Here is a 26,958-nt window from a genome sequence, read left to right on the forward strand (position 1 = left end):
TTTTTCAATAGGTTGTCTATGTGTGTGAGCTTTCCATTCTTCACTTGGACACCATTTGGAAGAATATTGTTTCCTAATCTCTTTACCTTCTTGAGAATACTTTTAGGGACATATAGATAAGTGCAGTAATGTGCTTCACCGTGAACTGCTTGTTTTTCACAGTATTATTCTTTTGATCTGACATGGAATTATTTTAACAGTACAATCTTGTTCATTGAATGTGTACACTGTTCACACTAAAGCATATTACCAACAAATATCCTGCAGGAAAGTACATTACCACTGAAATCAAAAGTATTCAGTGTACTTACATCAAATGAGTACTATCAAATAAAATGAACACTCAGTGCAACAATGTTGAACAAATATACGGCAAGAAACGCTATATTTCCTGAAAGATCATAAGATTCTATCAAGTCACACTCAAATATTTAGAATATTTGTTTATTTCTGTTTAATACTTAGGAACTTGAAATCTGGAACTTAACTTACACATTATCAGAGGAGTTAATGAGATGAAATGATTGATGTGATATGCGATAGTAAGAAGGGAGGGGGTGAAACCCGGTGCCAGCGCATACATCCTACTTCTGTCAAATAGCACCAAGAGGTCTGCTGAAGGCTTGATGTCCCCATCCAACATATGCAAAACCTGCCAAGTTCAATTTCTGACATTTTGAAGCTGTACGCCACTATGTGCGCAATGGAGAATTCTTTGGTTATATTTTATTACTCACAAGTAAAACGTGCCATTTTATGTTATAAATGCATGTAGAAATTTGCAGTTTCAAGCAATAACCGCCAAGTCCACAGGAGCCAATGAAACTGCTCCTCCATCTCACATGACATAGTTCATAGATTTCATTTCACAGAGGTTAATCAGGTCGTAAGATCACATACATTTGTTTACATCACCAAGAAATTTATGAGTAGGTACAGCATGCTTGTAACTCTTGTAGTTCGCTACAAGTGGGCCTCCATGCCCTGGGGGTATGATGTAGATTTTTCCCATTTTGTTTTTATAAGGTACCAATCAGGAATGCACAGATGCATGTGTTTGTGAGTGACACGATTACTGTACTGTAGATGTTTGTGAGAATGAGAATTATTTTATTTTTTGGAGTGTTTGTAGAAATACTCTTTCTTTAATACAATAATGCTAAACAGTTACCAGCAGTAATTTACATAGCAATACATTAATGTGTGAAGCATTTGTGATCATGGGTAATTATAGAAACTATTCTGCAGTCTTCAAGCTAAACGTAATTATCTTCGCTAAACAATATGGAAACAGAGCTGAGGAAAGAAAATTTGCCACGAGTGAAAATGTGGTGCGTAACTGGTGGAAATAAAAAGACAAGCTAAAAAGCAAAAAATATTTTATATGCGCATTCATCAGCTGGAGCAGCAGCTTCGTCTCACGTCACGTGATCACAGCTGATCAACGCGGCTGGATCCCGATCCTATGAAGTAATTTCCGCATTATGGTTGGCAATGTACTCTGTGAATGTTGTACAGATATCTCGCAAGCATGACTGTAGCTCAATACCCCTACTCCCCATATGCCAGACACATATTTAAATTGTGCTTTCACAAGCAATTTACATTGCAGTTCCATTTACCTTTTAACTGGCTTGAGGAACAAAAGTTGAACATGCGACGTTTATGCAACGGTGAAAAACTGTAATACGTCCAAGGTATATTCATTTCTGAAATGCTCAGTCTCCTATATTACTGTAGTGTGATTTATTTTATTTTCATATGTGCTGCTTGTGTCTTTATTTTTTGTAATTTGGTTACAAAAACTAATTAATTACTAATTAATTAATGTGAGCTGCTTCGAGCAAACCTCAGCATATAGGCCGAGTGCAAGAGGGTTAACATGTTATGCCTTCTTGTCATCGTCAACACTTCACGGTCTAAAGTAAGCCCTGTAAACGAGGCATTTCTTATTATACATAAATTCCAACGACTTCACTGCTTTTATGTTGTGTAATTAACAACAGCATATACGGTTTGTTTTTTATTTTGAAGTAAAGGAACTTGGTGCCTTCAATACTTTATTGCATTTGATGTGTCTTAATGATGCAGATATCACAACCTGATGATGGACACGACTGTTGCAAGCGTAAAAATTTTCAACAATACAAAATCATCTGACCAACTGGAAATAGGCTTGGAAAGTGCCAACTTCAATTAATGAAATAAATTTATAAAAATTAAGTCTCTTCATAATATTTTGCCCCCCTTGAAAGGAGTTCTTTCAACTAACTATTGTAATCTTATACCTATTGTAAAAATACTTAAATATTCTTATCATATGCATTAATAAAAAACTCTATACATATTTTTATGACTGAAAATATATCTTTGATGAAAAATAACACAAAGTTAAAGATATCACAGGAAATCTCGAATTCAGTTCTCCTTGTCATCCCCTTCAATGGGAAGAGGGCATATTTTCTTGATGCTTCGGGTGAAAATTCCACCAGCCGTCCGAACGGTGACAACTCTCACCTCACCATCTCGTCCAGGGTGAACTTGAACTATCCTACCCCTGGGTCATTCTAGAGGAGGGATGTTGTCCTCGATTAACAGCACCAAAGAATCAACATCAATACGTCGATTGGTATCATGCCACTTGACGCGTTTTTGCAATTCCTGCAAGTATTCTCGCTGCCATCCCCCTCGTGTGTGCTTCTACAATTGTAGGGGGCTAACCTTGGTTACCCTCTTCAATTGAAGATCCTCTTCGCGGTGAGGGGGACTAGTAGCTCCTTTCTTGCGATGCCGAATGGAGCCCTATTGGGTAACCATTCGGCATACAAGGAGGAGGAAGCTAAAGCACCGCCCAACCCTAAGGTGTAACGCGACCCGTGCCGATGGGGTGCATGGCACATGGGAGATGTGTCTTGAACGGAGCCTTCGAGATACTTGGCGACCTCTCGAAGTAAGTAGCCTTACCCAGGTATGCGGGGCTCTGCCTGGGCGGACATATATTTCCCTAGCTACTCGTGGGACCTACATGAGTTCCGTAGCCACCCATAAACCGGAGAGCTCTTCTGGGGCCTCCGAGAGAAATACCAGCACAACAACAACCGAAGGGGACTCTTCGGAGATACCCTCGGACAGTTCGACTTCAACAATTAGAGGGCTCACTCAAGAGGTGGGCAATCTGCAGGTGAAGAAGAAGAAGAAGAAACAGCGCTCTGGCGCTGAAAAGAGGAGATACAAGAAGGCCTTAAAGGCCCGGTAGCAGGCCAAAGAAGGCCTAACTCCTGGGGCTGAGGGGACTTCTACTACCACAACAGCGACAACAGTGGAGGGATCCAATGGGCACAAGAGGTGGGACCCTGAAAAGGGCTCTGCTTCTAGGGCACAGAGGACCCCACCCACTAAGATGCCAGCGGGGAAACGACTTCTGTCAGGGGCAACCCCAGAAGAAGATCGGCAGCCCCGCAAGAGACCCAAAGTGGAGTACGCCAGGATAGCTAAAGCTGGGATCAGGATGGCCATAGTACCTGTGGGATATCCTGACCAGCAGCTATCCGAGAAACAGGTGGAAGCTGTGGAAGAGGCTATCACCAATCTGATAGACGAGCTTCCGGAGCAGGGGCCCATTAAGCCTCAGTTCCTGGACTGCTATCTGTCAAGGGGTGCGGCCGTCATCATAGCGGAGAACAATGAAACTGTAGCATGGCTTTCTAGCCTTGTTACAGGTATACAACCGTGGGAAGGAGCCAGGCTCACAATTGTGGGCATGGACAAACTCCTTTCCTACAAGAGTCATGGTCTGGATACCAGGACAACCAAAGGACAATAACGTCCTTTTGGGAAGAATGGCACGCCAGAACCATGGCTTAAATCCCGCCAGCTGGAGGGTCTACGACCGCAAGGAGGAGAAGAGAGGCGTCCGCCTTGTGGTCAGCATGGACTCCAGGGATGTGGAGAAAGTGGTGGGGAAGAAGATCTTCTGCGGGGTGCATGTGGCTACCTTCACATTAGTGGAGGGCAAGCGTGACAAGCAGAGGACCAACCCCACCACAGATAAAACCGAGACCAGCAGGGGCGAAGAGCTGGAGCCCGGACAGGAACTGGGGCCAGCCAAACCCCAGGATCCATCGCGGGAGACGGAGCTGCAAGTTCCGGAGACCGCATAAGGTAAAGTATTCTATGAAAGTAAAGAATGATTACTTTCATACAAGCAAATATACAACATTGTATAGCGGCCTCTAGGGTACTTAATAGAAGTATCCAGAAAGGCGGGTTTTCGGTCGCCCTGATACAAGAACCCTGGCTTAGACAGGGACATATCATGGGACTAAATTGTGCAGGTTTCACTCTATTCAGTGGAATAGCAGAGGAGAAGCCTAGAGCATGTATACTAGTTAAGGATCATAACGCTTGGGCTATACCGGGTTTCATTACTAGAGACCTAGTAACAGTCCTAATGAGATATGAAGAGGGCGGACAGCCAAGAGACTTGGTTGTCTGTTCTGCATATTTCCCAGGAGACTCTGAATCTCCACCCCCGCCGGAGGAGTTCAAGAGACTGGTGATATACTGTAGGAAACAAGGATTAAACCTCGTAGTAGGATGTGATGCCAATGCTCATCATAGCATTTGGGGAAGTAAAAATACAAACCGAAGGGGAGAGCACCTCATAGAATTTCTATGTACAACTGATCTTGAGATCATGAATATTGGTGATACCCCTACCTTCATTAATAATAGGAGCGAAGGGATCATAGATCTTACCCTGGGTTCCATGGGAATCATGCAGGAATTTAAAGACTGGAAGGTCTCTCTGGAGCCTTCCTTGTCAGATCATAGACACATTGTGTTTTATATGGAGGGCTCCATCAAGATCCCGTCTTACAGAAACCCTAGACGAACCGATTGGATATCTTTTAGGGAGGACGTGAGGAGGGGACTGGAGGGAGGACCCTCAAATATAATTAAAAACAAAGAGGAGCTGGAGCTCAGTGTGAGTTTTCTCACACGGACACTGGTTACCTCTTATGAATTAAACTGCCCTATTGTTAAGGCAAAAAGAGTAACAGGAAGCTTCAAGTGGAATAGTTATCTTGAACACCTGAGGAGAAATACACGAAGGCTCTGGAATAAATACAGGGAACTTCAGGATCAAGAAAGCCTAGATTCTTACAAAGAATCACAAAGAAGGTACAAGTCAGAAGTCAAGAAGGCTTCTAGGAAATCTTGGAGACAATTTTGTGACTCCATTGAAAGCGAACATGAAGCGGCAAGGCTTCATAAAATTTTAACCTTGGATAGAAGGGCAAGGCTGGGCTCATTGGAGACTCCTTCTGGTGGATACACAACCACCGAGGGGGAGACCCTGAGTTTATTGCTTGATGCCCACTTTCCAGGTTCGGTAATCACGAATAGTGAGGTAGAATCGAGCGGATCCTTCAGACCCGATAAAAGTGGCTGGAGGGAAGCCGCAGAGATTGTTACCCCAAGAAGGGTTAAGTGGGCATTAGAATCCTTTGCCCCTTACAAAAGCCCAGGTGTGGATGGGATCTTCCCGGCGCTTCTTCAGGAGGCGGGGGGGGTCCTTATACCATACCTGGTCAGAATCTTTAGAGCCTGTCTCACTATGGGGTACGTGTACTCCTTGTGGCGTCAGGCGAAGGTGGTATTTATACCTAAACCCGGAAGGTCTTCATATACTAGACCTAAGGATTATAGACCCATTAGTCTAACGTCTTTTCTACTTAAGACCTTGGAAAGACTGGTGGATAGACATATCAGGGAGAAAGTATTAAGAGACTTTCCCCTGCATTCTCATCAACATGCATATCAACCAGGGAAGTCGGTTGAGACGGCACTACACCAGCTGGTTTCTAGGCTGGAGAGTGCCTTGGATCAGCAACAACTTGCTATGGTTGTATTCCTAGATATAGAAGGGGCCTTTAATTATACATCTTTGGGCTCCATAGAACGTAGTCTAGAGAGAAGAGGAGTGAGCAGTATGCTCATAAAATGGATTATGGCCTCACTGCAGGGCCGTCAAGTTCTGTTTACTCTCAACGCTGTAATGTTGAGAGCTAATATAGACAGGGGGTGTCCACAGGGAGGAGTATTATCACCAACATTATGGTGTCTGGTAGTGGACGAACTACTTACCAGGTTAAATGTTGGAGGAATATACGCCCAAGGCTATGCAGACGACATAAGCCTGATGGCGGTAGGAAATTTCCCCAGTACGGTTTCCGAACTCGTACAGAACTCTCTACGTAGGGTGGAAAGATGGTGTCACGAGACAGACTTGTCAGTTAATCCCGATAAGACGGAGCTCGTGGTATTTACCAGGAGGAGGAGGCTAGACGGACTGTCAGAGCCTTTCCTATTCGGAAAAAAATTAGTTAAGACAACCTCGGTTAAGTACCTAGGGGTAATCCTTGAGGCAAGACTGAGTTGGAAGAAACATATAGATCACAAGGTGGATAAGGCTCGCAAGATTATGTGGGCCTGTCGCAGGGCCGTCGGGAAGACTTGGGGCCTAAGACCTAGGGTGGTCCTGTGGCTCTATATCTCCATTGTACGGCCCACGATCACCTATGCATCTATAGTCTGGTGGCCAGGCTCAGAGAGTAAAACTGTGAGCACCAAGTTAAACAGTGTCCAAAGACTTGCGTGTCTAGGAATAACAGGGGCACTGGATACTACACCATTATGTGCAATGGAGGCCATCCTAGGTTTTCCCCCCTTACATTTATATGTTAAGGTAATAGCGGGAATGAGTGCCTATCGCCTTTGGTCACTCGGAGGATGGTCCTTCAAAAACCCGAATAGAGGTCATGCCTCTATTCTTACAAGGCTTCACCAGACTTGCCCTATGACAATGATGATCGGGGATCTGATGAAGCCTAGCTTTAATTTGAATTATAAATTCACAGTGGTGATACCCACAAGGGAGGAGTGGGCCGCGGACGCTGGGGCCCGTCTTAAGTCTGGGGGCTGTACATGGTACACAGATGGCTCGCGGACGGAGGCGGGCACAGGCGCCGGGGTCTGGGGGCCTAAGACAAGGCTCTCCCTTCCTATGGGTAAATATGCTACTGTTTTCCAGGCTGAAGTATACGCAATACTAGCCTGTGCTTTAAATATATGGAAAATGCCTGGACACAGAAGACACATCACTATATGTAGTGATAGCCAGGCAGCGTTAAAAGCACTATGTGCAGTTAAAACAACATCAAAACTGGTATGGGAATGCCAAAGGATGTTAGATCAGCTGTGTGAGTTTAGCTCAGTTACCTTATTATGGGTTCCTGGGCACACAGGAATCAGTGGAAATGAAGAAGCTGACAAACTAGCGAAACAGGGCTCAATGGGTTCCTTCACAGGACCAGAGCCCTTCCTGGGAGTGTCACTCCGAAGTGTGAGACTGGCAATATCCCAATGGATAAACCAGTCTCACCTAGATATTTGGAAGAGGTTAACCATAGCAAGACAGGCACGTGAACTTATCAAAGGGCCTAGTCAAAGCTATAAAAAGGTCCTAATGAATTTGAATAGGACCAGAATGAGAATGGTAGTTGGACTGTTAACAGGCCACAATACCTTACAGAGACACCTACACATCATGAACATCACCCAGGATCCGATGTGTAGAAGATGCGGCAAGGAGGAGGAGACCTCCGCGCATGTGTTATGTCAGTGCGAGGCTTTTGCAAGCACTAGACATCGATACCTGGGCTCACATTTTGTGAGCCTGGAGGACATCAGGAACGCCAAAATCCGGACACATCCTTTATAGGAGCACTAGGTCTGGACTAGGCAAACCCGTTCAAGGGGCACAAAGGGTCTTCATAGACCTACGTGTGGAGCTCTGCAAAAACAGGGCTCACCCATTTCTTATCTATCTATCTCGCTGCCATCTCTGCCACAACCGCTGCTGAATTTTCTGCAAATGCTGCCAACGTGACAAGCGGTTATCGGGTTCTTTCAACAAATCCCTTTGCACAGGTTGCACAATCGAGTCACTTAGAAGAAAATGGGCTGGTGTTAGGACTTCTAAATCATTTGGATCATTTGGCAAGGGAGTAAGGGGACGTGAATTTAATACAGCCTCTATATCGCAAAGTATAGTGTAGGCTTCTTTGAAAGTTAGCACGCGTCCCTGTGTTTCAGGGAACAAACGTCTTTTCATCACCTTTACAGCTGCTTCCCACAATCCCACAAGGTAGGGTGACCGGGGAGGAATGAAACTCCACTCTATCTGCTGCTGAGCGAGTGAGGAGGTAATGGCCGTTGACCCCTTTTAAAAAAAGGATTGGATATCTTGTAGTGCGTTGGCTGCTCCAATGAAATTCTTCCCATTATCAGAGAAAAGCTGCTTGCACAAACCTCTTCTCGCTGTAAAGCGTTGCAGTGCAGCTAAGAAAGCTTCGGTCGTTAGCTCTGACACTAACTCCAAATGCACTGCCTTGGTACTGAAGCAAGTAAATACAGCTACGTAAGTCTTGTAAGTATGAATGCGGCCTCTTCTGTGGCTTTCTCTTATAGATATTGGACCTGCATAGTCCACTCCTGTGGTAACAAAGGGTCAAACAACTAACGTAACCCTTTCTTTTGGTAAATCTGCCATGCGTACCTCTGGAATTGTAGGATGGTAACAAAAGCACTTCAGACACCTCTTGACAATCCTTTTCGCTTCTCTTCTGCCGCTGAGAGGCCAATATCGTAGTCGAGTTGCATGTAGCAGTTGCTCTGGGGGACAATGCTTCAGACGACGATGTTCATTTTCCATGATCATTCTGGTGATGAGATGATTTGCTGGTAGAAGCACAGGATGTCTCTGTTCTGATGTTAGCTCCAAAAACCGAAGCCTTCCTCCAACCTTAATCTGTCACTATCCAGAAACGGACTGAGTGACTTTAGAGAACTGTTCTTTGGGAGGTTTTGATTATTAATTAAGCAATGTAGTACATGAGGGAATGCTTCTAATTGTGTCCATCTGACTACCTGTTTCTCCACTTTACAAGTTTCTTGTATTTCTAGTGAACCTTTTTTCCCTTTTGGCGGTTTGAGTTTGCAATTATAAATGAATCTTTGACAATATGCTACTATACAGCATAATTTCGGAAATGACGAGAATTTATTCAGTAGAATGCTGGTTGATGTTGCTGTCAACGTAACTGTTGTGACCTTCAGCTCTGGTAGTTTTGTTTCGAATTCTTCTGAATGCTCTGGTTGTTGACGTTGTGTGCGAAGCCAAGACGGTCCACTCTACCACAGCTTTTTATTTTCGAGTTCTGCTGAAGTAATTCCTCTTGAGAGAAAATCAGCTGGATTTTCAGTTGAAGGAACATGCTACCAGGTGGTTGCATCAGTGGCTTCTTGAATCTTTGCAATCCTGTTTGCCACAAATGTCTTCACCAGCCTTGCCTCAGTGTTGATCCATCCCAAAACAATTGTACTGTCACTCCATAATCTGATCTGACCAATTTTTTCTTTCAAAGCACTCACTGTTGTTTTGACAAGTTGTGCAAGAAGAAGGGCTGCCTCCAATTCGAGTCTTGGCAATGAAATGGTTTTTAAAGGAGCTACTTTTGTCTTCGCACAAAGTAAATTGGAAATGTAGAGACCACTTTGGGTTTGACAAACTGCATAAATGCAGGCTCCAAAAGCCTTCTCTGAAGCATCACTAAATCCAAACAAATCAAAAGAGCCAGAACAATTCCCAGGATTTATGTTCCTCATAATCCTGATGTTGTTCAGTCTTTCTAATGACGTATAATACTCGTTCCAAATCTGAAGGGGCTCTTGGGACAATGGCTGATCCCATTCAAATCCATCTACCCATAAGTGTTGCATCAACAACTTCCCTTTGATCAGTACTGGACCCACAAGTCCTAGTGGATCAAAAATCTGTGCGATTTTGGATGCGACTTCTCTTTTGGATCTTGGCGACTGCTTTGCCAGCTCAACGCGAAACTGAAGCCAATCTTGTGCTGAGTCCCAGAGGAGTCTAAGAGTTACTAGCTTCACCTTTGTCTAAAACCAGTAAAGTCCTTTCGTTGCTTTTGCTCTCCAAATCCTGCAAGATCTCTTTGCTGTTGGACCTCCATTTCCTCAAATGCATTCCACTACTCTTGAGTATATTTTGTATTTGCCACCGAAACCTGATCACCTAGAACGTCTCCTCCACTTAAGCAGTCATCCATACAAAAATCATCGCGAATAATCTTTGCTGTTGCTGGAAATTCATTTTCATGAAGAGTAGCCAATTCATTTAGGCATCTCATGGCATGGTAAGGTGCCGATGCTGTTCCATATTTTACTGTATTCAACTGATAAATCCTCGCAGGGGATGAAGATTCCTCTTTCCACAAAATCTGCTGTAATGCTGGATCTTCAGGACGGATGAGGATTTGCCGAAACATCTTTTCCACATCTGCTATCACGACGTACTTATGGCTGCGAAATCCAAGTACAATGTGAAAAAGATCTCGCTGTAAATCAGGTCCCGTCATGAGCTTGTCATTGAGTGTGATGTTTTTGCCGAGGCATCAAATACCACTCTGACCTTTCTGGTGTCACTATCTGGACGTACCACTGGTTGATGGGGTATGAAGTATGAATTTGGTACATCTTGATTTTGGTTTGTTTCAATCAAGCTCATATGCCCTAGTTTTTCATATTGCTTCGTGTGTTTTCTTGATTCTCCGAGGATGACATCCGGCTTGATAGGGAGCCTTATGATGAATCTACCTGTTGTATCTCTCGAAACGGTGTCCTTGAACTGTCTTTCACATATTCTTTCTTCTGATGTGTAATGCTGAGTCTCTGGAATTGCTTCCTGTTTCCAGAATTTTTCCATCTGATCTGATAATTGTTGATTGCTAATTTTCATGCATGTTGATGTTGTTGATCCTTGTTTGTTCTCAAAAACTTCACCGCCTATAATCCGGCCTAATTGTGTGTGTTTTGCAGAGCGGGTTGTCCTTCAGCTTCATTCTTGAGAGGACCTAAGGCTATTTTCCGATCAAGTCCTGCACCAATTAATATGTCTCCAGACTTGTTGAATGTGGGGTCTGCCAAGCGAATGTTCTTTGGAATAATAATTTTGTCCTTCTTGATCTCCAACTGTGGCAATCGTGCTGTTATAGTTGGCAGAAATAGAAATTCTGCTTCAACCTCAATCCGTCATTCCTTGAAGCGAGGTGTACTTTGGTAATCCTTTGTGTTTTCACTTTGGAGCAATCTAGTTCAATGATCTGTGTGTTTGTCTTGACATTCGGTAAACCAAGCTTCTTATACAGACCTTTTATTAGATTTAACTGAGATCCCGGATACAATAAGGCTCGGCATGTCATTCTTCTTCCGTGAACGTCTTTCACATCAATTAAAGCTGTGACAAAAGTATTTGCGATGTTATTCCTTTCGCTAAGCTCACATTGAGCGAAGCAGGTGAATGTTGAGATTCGACACAGGTTTATGGGCACTTGATTTTCTTATACATTTTGTTTCTGTTCGTCATCTTCCTCAGCATGTAAAAGTGTGTTGTGAAGAAGTCCACATTTCTTGCATTTTGATCCTCTGCAATTTCTTGCAATATGTCCTGGTTTCAAACAGTTATGACACTGTCCTTTTTCTCGGAGCAGTTTTCTTCTGTCTTCAACTGATCGCTTAATTAATTCTTCACATGTAAAAATGGGCTGACTTCCACCACACAGATTACAGCTTGCCTGAGTCGTCATCATAACAAGTTTCTTGTTAGGTTGTTTGTGCTTCGGATTTGCCTTCGTGTTCAATGCCTTGGTTTTGTTGTTGATTGGGAACGTTCAGTAAAAAATTTCAAGAAATCATCCAACGTTGGCATCTTTTCTGGAGTGATGCCTTTCCCGCATTCCTGGCAGTCTCTTTGCTCAATGAAATCAGAGCTGCTTCTTTGCTAGATGAATAACCAATGTGTCCCAATATTGTACCGGTTGCTTCACTGCTTTTAATGAAGCCATGTGAGTTTGAATATGAAATTGTAATTGCCTGAGCGATTCAGATTTCTTCTCTTTAAGAACTGTAGGAAACTTGAAAAGTTTATCTAGATGTGTCTCGATTACCATCATTTGATTATCATATGTATCTACAAGCATGTTCCAAGCATTTGTGCAGTTTTCTTCTGAAATGGTAAAACCTTGAATTTGCGTGCCTCGCCCTGCAGAAGACCGATCAGATACTGATATTTTTGAATATTTGTTAGTTGAGTATCATTATGAATGGTTGACTCAAAACTGTTCTTAAAAAGCCACCATTTTGTGAATTCGCCGTTAAATCCGGTAATTTAATTTCTGGTCATTTCTGTATTCTTCTGTTATGATTTTGTGGAACTTCCTGTTGGTGAATGGCGTTTTTTACTGCCATGTTCAGTTGTGCTAGCAAATTATTTTGAACATCCTCTGCTTCATCTATTATCGTTTGCAGTTGTGTAACTGCGCTGAAATAAATAGATTCAAATAGCTCTCGCTCTCCCTCACATTCCTCTTCAAACTGTAGTGCAGCTATTTCATCAGTGATCTCTGTTTCCTCTATTTTCATTTGTATTTCTTCAAAAGAATTCCATAGCTCTTCACTTTTAAATTCTAATCTTCGCATCTGATTTTGACATGTCAGCTGTAATCGACTTTATTATTCTTGTTAACATGCCTTTTACTCGACCACGCGATTGTTTCAATTACGTTAGTTGCAACATATTGAAATTAAGATTATGCTGTGAAAGTTCGAAGGGATTGCGTGAAGGTTATGTTTAAGTTCAAAGGAATCGTGTTGCTGAATTGAGGTTATATGACAAAGGAATTTGGATCTTTTGTATTTATGGCAACAGGAGGATCAATCGACTTAAATAATAATAATAATAATAATTATTATTATTATAATATCGATCAGAGCATGTGCATGTTGCGAAAACACGTGCTAAGGGAAAGAGGCTAGAATCTAAGAGTACCGTATGTATAGCAAGGATGATATATATGTCAAAGAGACTCACAGTCTCACGGAGATTCTTGCATTGAGCGGTAAATCTTGAAATCTTGTCTTTTCTTCTTTGGATGTATTATGTACGTAACCTCGAATCGTACTTGCCTGATTACCGATTTATGCTGCAATCCGTTGAAGTTGTTGGCCTTAGCGGTCTGATTTTCGTTATGAACGAGAATGCAATATCTGTTAATGATTCCACGAATTCGAGAAGTGTTGTATTTTTACTCCGCTGGTTAACCTCAATTGTGACGCATTGTTTTCACTTCTGCTTTTCACTTTTCATGATCTTGCTTGTAATGAACATCTCAGGTTATTGAGAGCTGTGCTGTTGGGTGCCAAAGTTTGTTTTTGATTTAGAAGTGAAGGAACTTCGTGCCTTCAATACTTTATTGCATTTGATACGTCTTAATGATGCGATATCACAACTTGATGACGGACATGACTGTTGCATGCGTAACAATTTTCAACAATACAAAATCATCTGACCAATCAGAAATAGGCTTGGAAAGTGCCAACTTCAATTAATGAAATACATTTATAAAAATTAAAAGTCTGTTCATAACATATACTTTCCCCATTCATATCCATGATGGTAAAATCATTGGGCCGATTGCAGAAACGGTGTTTAGACGATGTCTATGTTTAAACAATGTCTAAATATGGCTGCAGCATTGCAAAGAGATGGGGGGTGATATGAATAAAAATGAGATGTAACTCGGAGACAAGTCTCGAAGGAGGATTGAGACAGAAGTCACTTGCGAGACAGAACTCGTAATGTATATGAATAAAATTTGTTTCTCGCTAACGAGACTTGTCTCATTCCGCTTGAGATGAGTCTCTCACACTGGCTCTGGTATCTGTCAGCTGACGAGTGAATTAACGATCGGAGAGCTACGAACAGTGTTTTTCTTGGAACAGATGAAAGTGTTAGATTTACAAGCGAAAAAGATTGAAAAGCGACTGTGTGTTCTCGAAAAAACAGAACAACTCATTTCAGTGCAAAAACAGGTTTTGCAACTGTAAATGGAAATGCTTTTACATGAAAGGGAGAAAGCAGAACAAAGAAGTACAACCGAAAAGGAACACCCAACGATATTTTTTTCATTTAGAATAGTTCTTGACAGCTTTTTCTTCTCCTTCAGTTGTGTTTCACTTGGGAGCCTATTCTGCAAACTATACCTTTCGTATTAATAAATATTCAATAATCACTATAGTTATTTCAATTTTCTAGGCTTACATAAACGTAGTGGCTCGTACACTAGGAATACTTGCACCCTAGCTAGGGAACGACTGATTTAAGGTTTCTTTTCTTTTAAGTTTCCTTCAAGATATTGTGTAAGAAGTTACATTGTATTTATCATCACATTTAGGATCCACATTCAAATGCATTATTTTCTGCAGTCATTGAAAGTCACTCAAACACTTTTTAAACATGTTTCGTACTTCATTCTTCACGAATATGAAGAGTTTATTGATCATACCTGTGTATAGCTAGGGGTGTTTCTGCATGTAATGTACTTTTTCTACAATTTGTTTTATGTCGCACCGACACATATAGGTCTTATGGAGACGGTGGGATAGGTTTAGGAGTGGGATGGAAGCGACCGTGGCCTTAATTAAGGTACAGTCCCAGCATTTGCCTGGTGTGAAAATGGGAAACCACCAAAAATGATATTCAGGGTTGCCGACAGTGGGGCTTGAACCCAATACCTCCTGGATGTAAGCTCACAGCTGCGTGCCCCTAACCGCACGGCCAACTCACCCGGTATATAATATACAACCAATACCTATATACTGTCGCATAAACTGTGTAAATTTCAAACTTTAAAAACATAGAAATAATACAAAATGCTATCCATATTCATAAACGAATATAACTAACAAGGGAGTTGTTTGATTTGGACCGGACAAATTGCAATTAAACTTAGTAACATGATGAGCTAAGACATCCGGAACTCAATGGTGATAACCGTTCTGCCGTGAAATAATATTTTCGTACAGGTATTTATTGACAGTAAATTTTTGCTCCAGTTTTAAATGGAACGTGGTGTGTAGATGGCAGCGATTTCAATGGAACTTGGCAGGATAACAATTAAGACATCAGAACATTGCTGCATGATTGACGTTGTTATATAGGTTACCCGCAGTGTGACAAAATGAATGACTCTCAACAAGAATCCAAAAGTTTAACGCTATTTATAGCATTCAAGTTTATATACAAATGATGAGGATTTCATATTACATATTTTAGCTTCAATTGTAAACGACAAAGAAGTATTAAAAGCGTAATATTTTGTAATATTCATATACTGTGCATGTTAGTAAAATGGGTTTGACAAGCAAGACATTCTGTTCATAATGTCAAAATCTAATTTTCACTGTAAAGCGCACTGTTTAATATAACTTTAAAATAGAACTATCAGTGCATTTCTTTAAAATAGAACTATCAGTGCATTCCACAGTGCATACATGAGGTCAATACAGCTGCAAACTACCCAGCTGTTCTTTAGCAATTACAATAACAATGTCTTTGATTTTATGACAAAGTGAATATCAGCAATAAATTTAAGACAGATGGATTGACAATTCATCGAAGTTTCATCGAAATCTGTCTGATCCAAACCAAATGTTTCCCTTGTAGTATTCGGTGCAAGTGAGATTTTGGTGCGATGGTTGAGAAAGAGCAGCACTCATAGAGGTAGCAAATCATTGGCCGAATAATGTCATTATGCGAATCTGTTAAATGTTGTGAAACCAGTTACAGCATATTTTTCTCAAGGGCACGAGCTGCCGGTTGAAACCTTTAAATAAACTTAGAAACAATGCAATCGAAAAAGGCATGGGCAGGGAATTTTACGACACTTAAAGTAAACATAAATGGGATAGCTTACACCAGGACCACAAAAACACATTCGTTCAATACTATTTGGCCAACATGTGATAGAGCGCGATAACTTTCAGACTTCAAAAATCCTTCCAGATATCAAAATGTGAATTAATAATAATAATAATAATAATAATAATAATAATAATAATAATAATAATAATAAGTAATAATTTTGTGTGGCTATTTCTAGCCTGGTACAGCCCTTGTAAGGCAGACCCTCCGACGAGGATGGGTGTCATCTGTCGTGTTATTGTAGTGGAGGATAGTGTTGTGCGTGAGTTGCAGGAATATTGAGGATTTAAGGTTAAAATCGCTGACCTGACCGCGAATCGAACCCGGGGGCCACCTGAACCGGAGAGTATTACACTGACCATTCAGCTAAGAAGCAGGACAAAGTGAATAATGAAAGCCTTGAATAATTATAAGTCACATCTTAAACAGAGCTATGTTTGTTTTGGCCTTTTCCGTGATTGTGAATTTTATTTATAAAATTTTAGTCGAATTTTGTGAATAGAAAAAGATGTCTACGTACAGAAAAATTCACGAATGTGGAATAGTTTAAGAATAATTCAATTAATTTAATAAGTACTAAGAACATTTTCAGAATTGTATGTTGCATGGTTTTGCATATTTCTGGTTGGATTTTGAACATTTTAGACTTTATGATGCTTGTAAATCCTAACACTAATGGCTATCATAGTCATCATCTTTATCATTATTTTTATATGAATGTCCCGGGTAATGGCTCCAGAAAATGTTGTGCTAACCATTCCACATTTTCTTTCCGGAAACGGTAGAGTTCTTTATAATCATGTTCGAGAGAATCTCTTCAGGCTTTGTAAATTTTTCTTCTCCGTTGTAAAACCATCATAAACTCCGCCATCACGTTTGCAGCCTGATTCTATCGCCTTGAGTCACCTTCTGGGCAGTCTCAAGAAATTCTGAGATCAGTCTCCATTCAGAGAGACTAAGCTCCAGTTTATTCATATACATTTGGAGATGTGTCTCCGAGAGAATCCGCTAACGAGCTGTGTCTCAAGGAGCAAAGGTCACTGCTGAGACATCGCTTTTTTATTCATATACACATACATTTGAGACATGTCTTAATCTTTATGAGACAAGAGATACGTCTCCGGTTTATTCATATCACCCATTATTTATACCTTGCACACCACCTAAAACCGATATTCAAGCGGCCACGTTTAGAAACTGCCGAGAACACTGTTTAACCTCAAATGTGAGGAGTGAATCACAATCAGAGGTTATGTACCATGAAACATATAGGGCCGATTGAAGCAACGATGACTAGTTTTAAGCCTTAGACAACGTCTAAATCGAGCACGATCTTCCATTGTATAAACAATGTTCACTCTGTGTTTAACTAGACATCGTTAAATTTCAATATTGGTTTGAAAATGGAGATAGAAACATCTTTCGTGCAACTGTTTGCTTGTCACAACCAATGAAATTTGTTTGTGAGTGTGCCAAATGTCAGTCAACTGTTTGTCTTCCTACACATTGTTCAAATATGGCTAAGCATGAGCATGACTTGCCCAGAGATAAGAATATCGCTTTTGGTGCAAATTAAATCTCATAATATTATCGACAATAAAGCGAGACACCACCGTACGGGAAAGTATAGCTTTGATTTTAACATTGTTATGTTGATTGTAATCTACTCGTAAATAGCTTCGACGAAGGGAACATGAAACAATAGTAATGTGTAAGCGAATGTGTTGTACGGGGCATATAGATGTAGCTTGCATTCTGGAGATAGTACGTTCGAAACTGATCATCGGCAGCCCTGAACATTGTTTTCTGCAATTGCCTTATTTTTACACCAGGCAAACACTAGGGATGTTATTATGGGCACGGGTCTTCTTCCGCAGTCCTCCTCTAAACAATAATCTACACCATCACCACCACTTGCATTTTCCTATCTCATAGTTGCTGAAAACTTATCTGAATTAGCGCAACAGCTTGCTTCCTGAGAGTAACAAAGGGACAGTCTGGTAACTGTCAACTTGACAATTCTTGGCAAACGATATATTTTCTTATAGCAAGGATACTTTCCATGGATTTATAGGTCACCGACTCCATACATATCAGAATTACTTGTCCGGATAGTCAGAGGGCTGTCACATACATCAACCGGGAGGGATTATTATATTTACCACCAAGTAAGCACACATAAGTGACAACTGAAAAGTAGGTTGTGAGTTTTTCTTTTTACTTTTTGATAATCTTCACGCTAATTCAGATAAGTTTTTGGCAACTATGAGATAGGAAAAGACAACAACTGGGAAGAAGAGCCGTGGCCATAATAACAGCCCTAACATTTGCCCGGTGTAGGAATAGGGAAACTATGGAAAGCAATCTTCAGGTCCGCTGATGATGCGTTTCGAAACTTTGATCTCCAGAATGCAAGCTACATGTATACGACCCGTACAATACATTCGATTACACAGTACAGTACTATTGTTTCATCTTCCCTTCGCCGAAGGTTTCTTATCTGTCGGCAAGTCATGCTCATGCTTAGGCATATTTGAGTAATGTGTAGGAATTTAACGTTAAGAATTTCATTCTTAGGTTCCGTATTGAATCAAGATTCACATTAAAGGACGATAAGTTCCACCTTTTCAATACTATATATTGCGTGAAAGTTTTACATTTCTGTTAAAATTCACGATTATTGTACGTTTGGTACCAGTTTAGACAAGATTCCCTGTCATCATCAGCGAAGGACAATTATACAAAGACAAATTACATTGATCATGACTCTTATAGTGAAATTACAATAGTAGTTTAAGAAATATACATGATAGGGCTAAAATAGTATTTACATATATGGACCGATGGTCATTGAGATAAAAATGATCGTTTTTAGCTCTTTTTAGACACACTCGCTTCATCAAATCGCAGCCGATACCCATAGGGATGTGTCCACGGTGCAGCGCCTGTGGCGAAGATGGTTGGCGCAGGGACATGTGGCACGTGCGAGGGGTCCAGGCGCAGCCCGAGTGACGTCAGCACGCGAGGATCGGCGCATCCGCCGCCAAGCGGTGGCAGCCCCGCACGCCACGTCAACCGCCATTCTTCAGCATGTGCAAGACACCCTGGCTGTTCCAATATCGACCAGAACAATTTCCCGTCGATTGGTTGAAGGAGGCCTGCACTCCCGGCGTTCGCTCAGAAGACTACCATTGACTCCACAGCATAGACGTGCACGCCTGGCATGGTGCCGGGCTAGAGCGACTTGGATGAGGGAATGGCGGAACGTCGTGTTCTCCGATGAGTCACGCTCCTGTTCTGTCAGTGATAGTCACCGCAGACGAGTGTGGCGTCGGCGTGGATAAAGGTCAAATTCGGCAGTAACTGTGGAGCGCCCTACCGCTAGACAACGCGGCATAATGGTTTGGGGCGCTATTGCATATGATTCCACGTCACCTCTAGGGCGTATTCAAGGCACATTAAATGCCCACCGCTACGTGCAGCATGTGCACTCCCGTACCTTCAGGGGCTGCCCAATGCTCTGTTTCAGCAGGATAATGCCCGCCCACACACTGCTCGCATCTCCCAACAGGCTCTACGAGGTGTACAGATGCTTCCGTGGCCAGCGTACTCTCCGGATCTCTCACCAATCGAACACGTGTGGAATCTCATTGGACGCCGTTTGCAAACTCTGCCCCAGCCTCGTACGGACGACCAACTGTGGCAAATGGTTGACAGAGAATGGAGAACCATCCCTCAGGACACCATCCGCACTCTTATTGACTCTGTACCTCGACGTATTTCTGCGTGCATTGCCGCTCGCGGTGGTCCTATATGCTACTGAGTCGATGCCGTGCGCATTGTGTAACCTGCATATCGGTTTGAAATAAACATCAATTATTCGTCCGTGCCGTCTCTGTTTTTTCCCCAACTTTCATCCCTTTCGAACCACTCCTCCTTGGTGTTGCATTGTCACTGTCAGTCAGTGTATAACTGTACCTAAGCTGGGATGAGTTCAAGGAAAAAGACTGATTAAAGTTGGTCTTGGCAGTGACAGCAATCATTATTAAGGATTTTCTTGAAAAGTGGTGGTAAGCCATCTGGTCCACAATGCAGTAGAAACTTGGAGTACATTCCATCAACACCTTCAGCTTTCTGGTAAGTCGTGTGTGTACAAATTAAAGAGAATAGGAGCTGCAAGAAGCTCATCATTTAGCTTATGTACTTTGCTCAGCATGTTACTTATAAGTGAGCTTCAAACAAGGGATTGCACTGAAGAATTTGAGAAGACAACCTTCACGCCAGACTGTGCTAAACAGCTGAGAGGTAAAAAAAATCCAGCCATGTTTTCCTCAAAACCATTTTCAGTATGGGTTGCTAGCACAAGAACTTGTTCAGCACATCCTCTCCCAGGTCTGAAGTCAGCCTGTTATGGTGGAACAAGCTTTTATTGATGGTATTAGTATTTAGTATTTCTAACAGCTGCAGAACTCCGGCTGGATGGACAGTTCACAGTTCACTTGTGGAAGACTGGGTAAAGTGTGTCTGGCAACGTCGCCCTGGTGCATTGTTGGGGCAAAAGAGCTTGCTTGTTCTCGACAGTTACCACGACCACACAACAGACGCCGTGAAGAAATATATCAAGAATGTGAAATCCGACCTAGCAGTCATTCCGGGAGGGATGACTTCTACTACAGCCCCTGGATGTCTGCGTGAACCGTCCATTTAAAACAGCCTTGAAACAGTTCTATACAGAATGGATGGCGGCTGATAATCACACACTGACACCAAGTGGTCGCATTCAGCGCCCGGAAGTTCAGCTGCTGTGTTCGATCAGAAGGCTTAGCACCAATTTTCAAGAAAATCAAAATAACAGCGATTGCCAAGCCCAGCTAAGATTCATCAAAAGAGAAAAGAAACTATTATGCTATAACCCTCCTAAGTGTCACTCTGAAGCTGGTTTTATGCTCTTGAAATTTTTGATCTCTTCTAGCTGCAAAGGGAGTTAACATTTTGAGGATTTATGTGCTAATCACTTCTTGTATTCAGCTGAGTTTTTTGACATATCTTATAAGGCATTTTACTTTGTGCCTTTTGAGACAGAGAGATCATTATTTACTTGGCCATATTTTCCACACTCCTCAGTTCTAATCGAGTTAGCAAAGCATGATATAGTACGAGTCTCTTGCACGGATGAGTAAAGTGTCTGTGTGACAAGCGGGGAGGTCTATCTGCAATAAGCCAGGCTGGAGGTAACACTGACGGCAGCAGCAGTAGTGATAGCATTACTTGCGATAGCTGTAGAAAAGAATCCTGGACTGTTGTGAGCAGTTAGCTGGCAAGACAAGATAAAGATTAAGGAAATAATGAGAGAAGCCTGCCAGGCTGAACAAATGAGGCAGCTTATTCGTGAGCAGAACAATGAGAGAAATAAAGGATTGTAAAAGAAGAGCTAAGATTTATAACCCAAAAATGTGACGGAAAAATCTGGTAAAGCAGAATAACTGAAGGATGAAATAAAAGATATGGAGGAAGATTAGAGGACAAGTATGCATGTATGTATGGATGGCGTATGGCTTTTAGTGCCGTCAGTATCCGAAGACAAGTTCGGCTCGCCAGATGCAGGTCTTTTGATTTGACTCCCGTGGGCGACCTGCGAGTCGTGACGAAGACGACACATACACCCAGTCCCATTGTCAGCGGAATTAACTATAGTCCTCTCCGTGTAAGGACGTACACTAAGGGTGCAACCTTACCCTTTCTCCCCTGTAATATTAAGGTATTGGTTTATAGTGACTTTTCTTGATGTTGGGTCTTTTTCAGTGTCGGTAACCATACAGTTTAGGGACCCTACTTGCCGATACGACGTCTTACTGTTACCGTTAATCTGGCACGTTGGCAACGTTCAGTCACTGTTCTAGCGTGAATTGTGTGTTGCCACCGCATTGCCTCTAAAGTCACTAGCGATACATTTGCGAGAATATTTAAAGCATATTTTCTTTTTCTGTGGGATTGTAAATCTATTTGGCTAATACCAGGTAAGTAGAATTGTGGCATGTTCTGATAATGCATTTAATAACATAGTTTGTGTGAAATGATGAGCACATCATTTTATTAATTACGTTCCTATTTCGTCCCATACTTATACGAACAGAATTCGATTGGGATGTCTAAGAAGGAAGAAAAATCTGCAAAAACTCCTCCGAAAAGGAAACCAAGGTTACGTCCTTTACAAGCTTCAGGTCAAGAAATGCTTGTACATTGCTACGAGCAATTGAAACAGGAAGACGACGAAGAAGGTATCAGTCGTAGTGATACGAAGCTAATGGCAAGAGTTTCATTATTAACTGGGGTAAGTGTTCGTTTTTATCTTGTTTCTATGATAAGTTTCTGGCATAATGACAATCAGTTGAAAAGGAGCAGTATTTCATTCTGAACCTAACCTAACCTAACCTGATCATGTAGGCCTAGGCCTATACCGGTACCATGTCTTGTGTCGACTTCGATACGGTTCGTAGACTTAACCTTTGTGTATTCATGTTGACTTATGGTATATGTGTATGTAATATATTTCTGTGTGTGTATTCTTACAGTGTAGTTTCGGTTTAGTCCGAAAAGTAATAGGAAATTTCAAGAAGGGAGTTGAATTTTCTACACCAGGTAAACGCCGAAAGCGTGAACATCCAGTGACCGGCATAGACAGTTTTTCTAAGGAAGCGATAGCAAGGTTTATTTATGATAAATTACATAAAGGTAAGGTGACTTCATAAGGAATCTATTGCAACATTATTTATAGAAATTGGCACGCAGGTGAGATAAGCTCCCAGAAATGTTTTGTGCATGTATTGTCATACAGCTCTTTTGAGTCCCTTGTAACTCTCTTTTTTCTTCCCACAGGAGAAGTCGTAACTGTAAGAAAGGTTTTCGACCACATGAAAGCAAATTATGACACTTATTTGTACAAGGGCTCCGAAACATCATTAAGAAGAATTTTGAAGGCCATGGGGTTTGTGTGGAGTAAAGGTGATCCCTATGCGTATGTTAGAGAAAATGAAGACATTTGTTTTAAGAGATCCTGTTTTCTGAGGGAATACATGCGTAATAAGGACAGTGAGAAACCAAAACCTGTTGTTTTCTTGGATGAGACTTGGATTTTTATGAATGGTGAATATATATGTTATATATTACATTTTATATTTAAAAAATCTTGGAATAATTTATCTTCATCAGGTGTCTTTGGTTTCAATTGTGCATTTGTCTTTCAGGGTCACCCACATACTCCTGGAATAAACCACACAAATCTGGACATGATGTTCAAGGAGTAATTCGTCGACCTGTGTCTGAGGGAGGAAGACTGGTTATTGTTCATGCTGGAACGAAGGATGGCTTTGTACCTGGTATGTTCTTAATTTATTTTACTTCATTTTATTGTAGTGAGGTGATCTCTCTTTACATAGTTATGAGGGTATTTAGGGTTTGTAGTACGGATGCAGGGGGGGGCACATAAGTCTCTGATAAGACCCCAACTTAAGTACAGTTCCTGTGTATGAGACCCTCACTGGGATTACTTGGTTTGAGAATTGGAAAAGTTCAAAAGACAGAAGCACGATTTGTTGTGGGTGATTTCTGACAAAAGAGTAGCGTTACAAAAATTTTGTCGGGTTTGGGCTGGGAAGACTTGGGTGAAAGGAGACAAGTTGCTGGACTAAGTGGTATATTCCGAGCTGTCGGTGGATAGGTGGTGTGGAATGACATTGGTAGACGAATACGTTTCAGTGGTATTTTAAAAGTAGGTAAGATCACAGTACAGTGCTAAAGTTGATGAAAAGTGGGGCAAATATTTGTTTTTTTTTAAGAAGGGAGTTAGGGATTGGAATAATTTACCAAGGGAGATGTTCAATAAATTTCCAAATTCTTTGCAATTATTGAAGAAAATACTAGGCCTATCCCTGAAACTACATCTTCTGTCCTAAGTGCAGATCAGTGGTGACTGATTGATTGAAATTGACTGGCACTAGGTCGGAAGTGGCATTATAACTTACCGCTCATTGAGCTCTGTACGTGGTTTTTGATTTTGACTTCTCCACTGTTATTAAAAAGACTTGCAGGTATTCACTTTAGGCCAATGATTAACCTTAGAGAGGTATTTCAATCAAAACTTACTCAGTGTATTTTCATATAATATTACTGGATATTTGTATCAGTAAATTACTTGTATTGTAGGCCTATTTATTATGTTTATTCTGCATTCGACAATCTCCACCTGAATCAGTGCTTGATACCTGACTGTTGAACACCTTCCAAGCTTCTTATTTCTTACTGCCTGATATAGGTTCAGTGTTCGCAGCAATTACATTTGTTCTAAGGTATTGAAATGGGTGTTTATACTTATATCTTTTATGCAAGTGATCGTGGACTTCTAATCCAGATATAGGCCTACTAATGGAGATACATTCATGAGAGATGTTACGATAAAGTAGTGTAAGTAGTAATTAATTGACTTCATCATCAGGTGACTTTGCTACACAGTAGTTGGTTTTACTTAAAATCAGACAGCTTTTTGTATCATTCAACAGAAATCACATTTTTTATTAATAGGCCTATACTTTTTTTAGAACAAATAACTTCATACTAAAACTTAAAATTCTTACAGGTGCTGATTTGATATTTGCTACAAACTTGAAGAGAAATCAGGATTACCATGGTGCTATGAACAGCGAGAAATTTCAGATGTGGGTGAAGACGCAATTAATCGTAGGATTAAGAAATATAGGACCCTGTGTTATTGTAATGGATAATGCACCATATCACTGTAAGCTTGTTGAGCATCAACCAACAACGAAATGGAGGAAGGATCAATTAGTGGTAATTATACTTAATTGAATATTTCCTTCTACTGAATGATGTTTAATGATGTTACAGAAATTAATTTTTATTTTTCCTTTAATTTACAGTCATGGTTAAGGCAGAATGGAGTTTCTCCACCAGAAAATGCCACAAAAGATGAGCTGCAAAGGTTGTGTAATATGAATCGAAGTCACTTAAAGAGGTACAGAAGCACGTAAACATAAGTTTAGATAATGTTGTTTACACTCGTGTATTTGACTTTCATGTATGCATAACAATATTTCTCTGTTTCTTTAAAACCAGGTACATTGTTGACGAGATGCTGCACAGTGAAGGCCATACTGTCTTACGACTTCCTCCATACCACTCATTTTTCAATGCCATCGAATTTGTATGGTCTGTGGCAAAACAGTATTATAACAAAACAGTGGCTTCAAGACCTGGTCACGGATTGGACAGAGCTACAGCTGTGTGGAAAGAATCTCTTGATCAGGTAGGCCAAGTGGAAATGTTATTTATTGGATATATGCAAGTGGAGTTTATAATATACTTGTCAGGTTGTGATACTTCAATATATCCTATAGGCGACAGCAGAGATGTGGAGAAATGAAGTAAAACACACTGAGAAGAAGATTGTCGAGTTCTACAATAATGAGGTGAGAGGTCTTCCTGAAGTGGAGGAACTAGTCATTCATCATGGAAGCAGTGAATCGGAGGAGGAAGATGAAGAAGATGAAGAAGAAGAAGAAAGAAGAGAAGCCGAGGAGTTAGCTGTACCATTGTAAGAGCCATTCCATGAGATTAAGAATGTTATAACTTTGCTGGGAAATAATACATTTCTGATTGCCCCGTCCTTTCTGATATAACGAAGTTACATTTCAAAATTGTGGGAATTGTGTATCTACAAGTTACAGGGCGGTATAGATGTGCAGGTGGGGATCAGTGTCCAATCGGAGTGGAATTATCTAGAACTGCTGTGGCGCAATGTGATGAGGAGCGGGCAAGGGGGGGAGAGAGAGAGGGAGACAGCACTCTGTCACCAATACACGATGTAAACATTGTACGCCTGTTAAAATACTGACATAACTTAAATTTTATACACTATCTAATGGTTTTCCACAGTTCTCTGAAAGTCACAACTCACGTATACTGTATATATATAGAGAGAATTACATATAAAAATACCTGTGTACACAATAAGTAGCCCACATATTAAATATAAATCAATTTGCTTTATGTCGCACCAACACAGATAGGTCTTATGGCGACAAAGAGGATAGAAGAGATAGGAAAGGGCTAGAAGTGGGAAGGAAGCGGCCGTGGTCTTAATTAAGGTACAGCACAAGCATGTGTCTGGTGTGAAAATGGGAAACCACCGAAAACCATTTTAACGGCTGCCGACGGTAGGATTTGAACCCACCATTCCCCGAATGCAAGCTCATAGCTACGCGACCCTAAACGCACGGCCAGCTAACTCGGTCATCTTTGAAAATGTCTTTTTCTATCAGCAGAGGCTTTTTTAAAATCGTCATATTTTGTATAGGCTACAGGAGATGTACAGTAGCCCACTGGTTTTCTGATTAAACATCATTTATTTAATCTATTGCATCAGTCTACTTACATACTCACTGTCCACGTACATCGGTAACCTCGTGATTCGATTATTGAAGTATTGTGCAATGATGCGACATACAAACTAAGAGAATACCGAGTGGTTCTTCCAAATATAAAACAGACAATTTCGAGTGGTCATGAGCATGACTCATAGTCATAGGGTAGGCTAAATAATAATGTTATTGGCTTTATGTCCCACTATCAACTTTTAGGTTTTTTTTGAGACGTCGAGGTGCTGGAATTTAGTCCTGCAGGAGCTCTTTTATGTGTCAGTAAATGTACTGACATGAGGCTGAGCACCTTCAAATACCACCGCACTGAGCTCGGCCCTGCCAAGTTGGGTTCAGAAGGCCAGCGCCTCGACCGTTTGAGCCACTCAGCCAGGTGTGGAGGCTAGAGAGCTGAGTTTAAGTAATTGTCGAACGTCAACTACTTATAAAGATACTGATTGATTAAACTAATACAGTAATTAGAATAACCTAATTGACTACCTACTTACAACCTAGGTACTTTGGAATTGTGTTCTATCTTTTTAACACTGCAAATAAATCCATGTATTGTTTAAAACTCCCTGTAAGAAGAGGACAGTGGATGCGAATAGGTATTATTTT

The 26,958-nt window shown here is 41.2% G+C and overlaps 2 protein-coding genes across 5 annotated transcripts in view; one reads left to right on the forward strand and one right to left on the reverse strand.

Moving 5' to 3' along the window:
- Window positions 1–26,958, reverse strand: part of LOC136864916 (aurora kinase C) — a 261,391-nt gene that overhangs the window by 140,331 nt on the left and 94,102 nt on the right. The window lies entirely within an intron of this gene.
- LOC137498531 (uncharacterized) lies at window positions 24,872–26,178 on the forward strand. Its single transcript, XM_068226148.1, has 2 exons — window positions 24,872–25,226; window positions 25,318–26,178. Exons 1-2 carry the CDS (start codon window positions 25,053–25,055, stop codon window positions 25,516–25,518), a joined length of 375 nt encoding a protein of 124 aa, XP_068082249.1. The 5' UTR covers window positions 24,872–25,052; the 3' UTR covers window positions 25,519–26,178.

This window comes from Anabrus simplex, chromosome 1 (genome assembly GCF_040414725.1).
Source record: "Anabrus simplex isolate iqAnaSimp1 chromosome 1, ASM4041472v1, whole genome shotgun sequence".
Taxonomy (NCBI): domain Eukaryota; kingdom Metazoa; phylum Arthropoda; class Insecta; order Orthoptera; family Tettigoniidae; genus Anabrus; species Anabrus simplex.

Coding starts and splice junctions, on each gene's coding strand:
- LOC137498531 (XM_068226148.1), top strand. CDS start 25,053: ATGCTGCACAGTGAAGGCCATACTGTCTTACGACTTCCTCCATACCAC. Junction 25,227..25,317: donor GGAAAGAATCTCTTGATCAG/GTAGGCCAAGTG, acceptor TATATCCTATAG/GCGACAGCAGAGATGTGGAG.